The sequence below is a fragment of the Argentina silus genome (assembly GCF_951799395.1).
Source record: "Argentina silus genome assembly, chromosome: 22".
Lineage (NCBI taxonomy): Eukaryota > Metazoa > Chordata > Actinopteri > Argentiniformes > Argentinidae > Argentina > Argentina silus.
Genome location: NC_139676.1, coordinates 8,095,566 through 8,098,065, shown reverse-complemented (window position 1 = coordinate 8,098,065; position 2,500 = coordinate 8,095,566). Strand labels below are relative to the sequence as shown.

General features: G+C 45.4%; 1 protein-coding gene across 2 annotated transcripts in view; it reads right to left on the bottom strand.

The window, feature by feature from the left end:
• kcnq5b (potassium voltage-gated channel, KQT-like subfamily, member 5b) overlaps positions 1 to 2,500 on the bottom strand; it is a 96,005-nt gene that overhangs the window by 7,743 nt on the left and 85,762 nt on the right. For both annotated transcript variants that reach the window (XM_083693554.1, XM_083693555.1), the window contains exon 10: positions 1,683 to 1,906. In XM_083693554.1, coding sequence (XP_083549680.1) covers positions 1,683 to 1,906 — 224 coding nt within the window. The remainder of the gene's footprint in view (positions 1 to 1,682; positions 1,907 to 2,500) is intronic.

The window sequence follows — 2,500 nt, the reverse complement described above, 5'->3', positions numbered from 1 at the left end:
CTGTGTGTGTGTGTGTGTGTGTGTGTGTGTGTGTGCCAATACATTCTTTGAAATTCATTTTTTTTTAATAATTCTAATTATATTTTCATACAGGTCTGCAAAGACCATGCATTTATTTTATGTTCTCTTCTTTCATCCTATTGAAATTAGAGCATGTTTGCTGGAAGCACAACTTTTACACAGAACAAATTGATGTTTTTCCAGTTTAGTTGTAAATGGGACGCTGGAATATCCAGTTCACAGCTGTTCTGTAAAGGTTTATTTCTGTATTTTCTTCTGACCCTTTTTAAGGCTTGCCACCCTAAAGCCAGCAGTTATAAACCCCCACCTGTCAAACCAAATTCATATTTCTACTTCAGTAAAATGTGTTAATTGCATTAACATGAGTTTTGTCCAATATGTTTTGTCTTATTGACACCGTTATGAGTTTCTTATGAAGGTTACTTTTAATTACCTCAGTCTTGCATCAGTAGATTCATCATCGTATATTAGATCATAGAACTCAACCACAAATGCAGGGGTTTATTGTGTGCACCTCATAAGTCAATGTGTGTCTGTGTGTGTGTGTGTGTGTGTGTGTGTGTGTGTGTGTGTGTGTGTGTGTGTGTGCGTGTGCGTGCGTCTTCATTCAATTATTACAAAGCGATGTGGTATGTTTATGATAAAGCATATTCATCCATCTGACATGATATACTCAACTCTACATGTTAAACATACTCTTCATAACATGTATGAGAGAAGTGTCACAGGCCTACACTGTCATTCGCGTTAATGCCATCGCTACATGTCAAACCTTATCTCTGCCAGAGCAATAGTCCCATTCCTTGAATATCTATTCTCACCCAGATAAGCTGAAAGCAGCATTATACCCTAGCAAACAGTCCAGCGAATACCTCTCGCAATAGCAGTGTGGTTCCATTCAGCCTGGCAGGCTGGCTATTGTGGCTGTTGTTACACTGCAGCCCTGCAGCCAGCTGACTTGGCCAGCAGGATCCCGGGAGCCTCCTAAAGCATACCATTCTCATCCACCCAGAATCCAGCCATAGCCCAGCCCAGCCAGCCCTGCCAGCCCAGACCAGGGCACCACAAACAGGCATTAACATTCCTGACTCTGCCTGGCTCTGGTGCCTCTGCCTGGCTCTGGTGCCTCTGCCTGGCTCTGGTGCCTCTGCCTGGCTCTGGTGCCTCTGCCTGGCTCTGGTCCGACGGTAAGGCCCAGTGGTCAAGCAATAATCCCTTGTTACACACAAGCTGGCCAGAACACACTACGGGCCAGGGATAGGGGTTATTGTGGGGCCAGGGAAAGGGGTTATAGTGTGGCTTAGTGTGGCTTTTGAAGAGAAATGTTACTATCATTAACCATATGTTAAGGATATGTATTATTTTGATTTTTATTACATGGATCATTAGTGGGATATCATTAAGATGAGAGTAGGTGTCAAGGCACGATCACTTGTTGTTTTTTTTCCACCCCAGCACTAGCACACCAGCTCAAACAAATCAAGGACTGATTATAACACCGTTATAGATGCTATATAACACTGTAATAGATGCACAGGAATAACGGTTTCCTTCGAGCATATTCTCCATAGTGTCCATCTAACACGGCAACAACCCGTCTCACACTAAACCCCTCAAGTCCACAAAAGAAGATACAGTTATTTTTTCATTGGTTGTCTCACCGTCGTTGTTGGAGCGTGATTGGCTCTTGAGGCGGAGGGAGGGTCTGAAGCGGGTGCGGTCGTTGAAGCTCCAGCTCTTCTGGACCTTGGCCGGGCTGGTCCCCTCGGTGCCCGCCTCCGCTCCCGGAGAGCGCCGGTCAGTCACCGACGACGTCTGCCTGCTCTTGATGCTCTGGCCGCGGGGGCTCGCCATCCTCACCCTCTCCTTGAAGCTCAACTTCTGACTGCGTAGGTGGATGGGGGGGTGATGATGATGATGATGATGATGATGATGATGATGGAGGGGTGGAGAGGTAGAGAGAATAAAAGAGAAAAGGAGTGTAAGTTATGGATGGTGTCATCTATGGACACAGACCAAGGCTTAGGTTCAAGACACGTCAAACAAAATGCACTCGACTGGAACCATTCTACTGAGATCATTCATCTTCTCTGACTTCAATCAGGCCCGAAATCTTCATCCTTTGGTCGGAAAGCAATGCATTCATCTGAGGCTGGATGGACGGGACCAGCATGCATTGCAACAAACAGGCATCCAAAATGCAAGCGCAGGACGGGCAAAATGATGCAGCAGGGCCCTCTCCTTCACTCTGATTGGTTTAAGAGAATCTAGATGAGCAACAATGGGAAGAGCTAATGGACAAGTTGGTATGGGAGAGGGACTTGTTTAGGAAATTACCTAGTCAACAAGGTCTATAGTACTACTAGGGTAATGTGACAGAAGACAAAATGTCTGATATGATGAAACTATGTCGAAAACTATTCATGGAGTTTCTATAATCTCCGTGACTGCTCTGACGGTGAGATGCAGGGGATCAAGG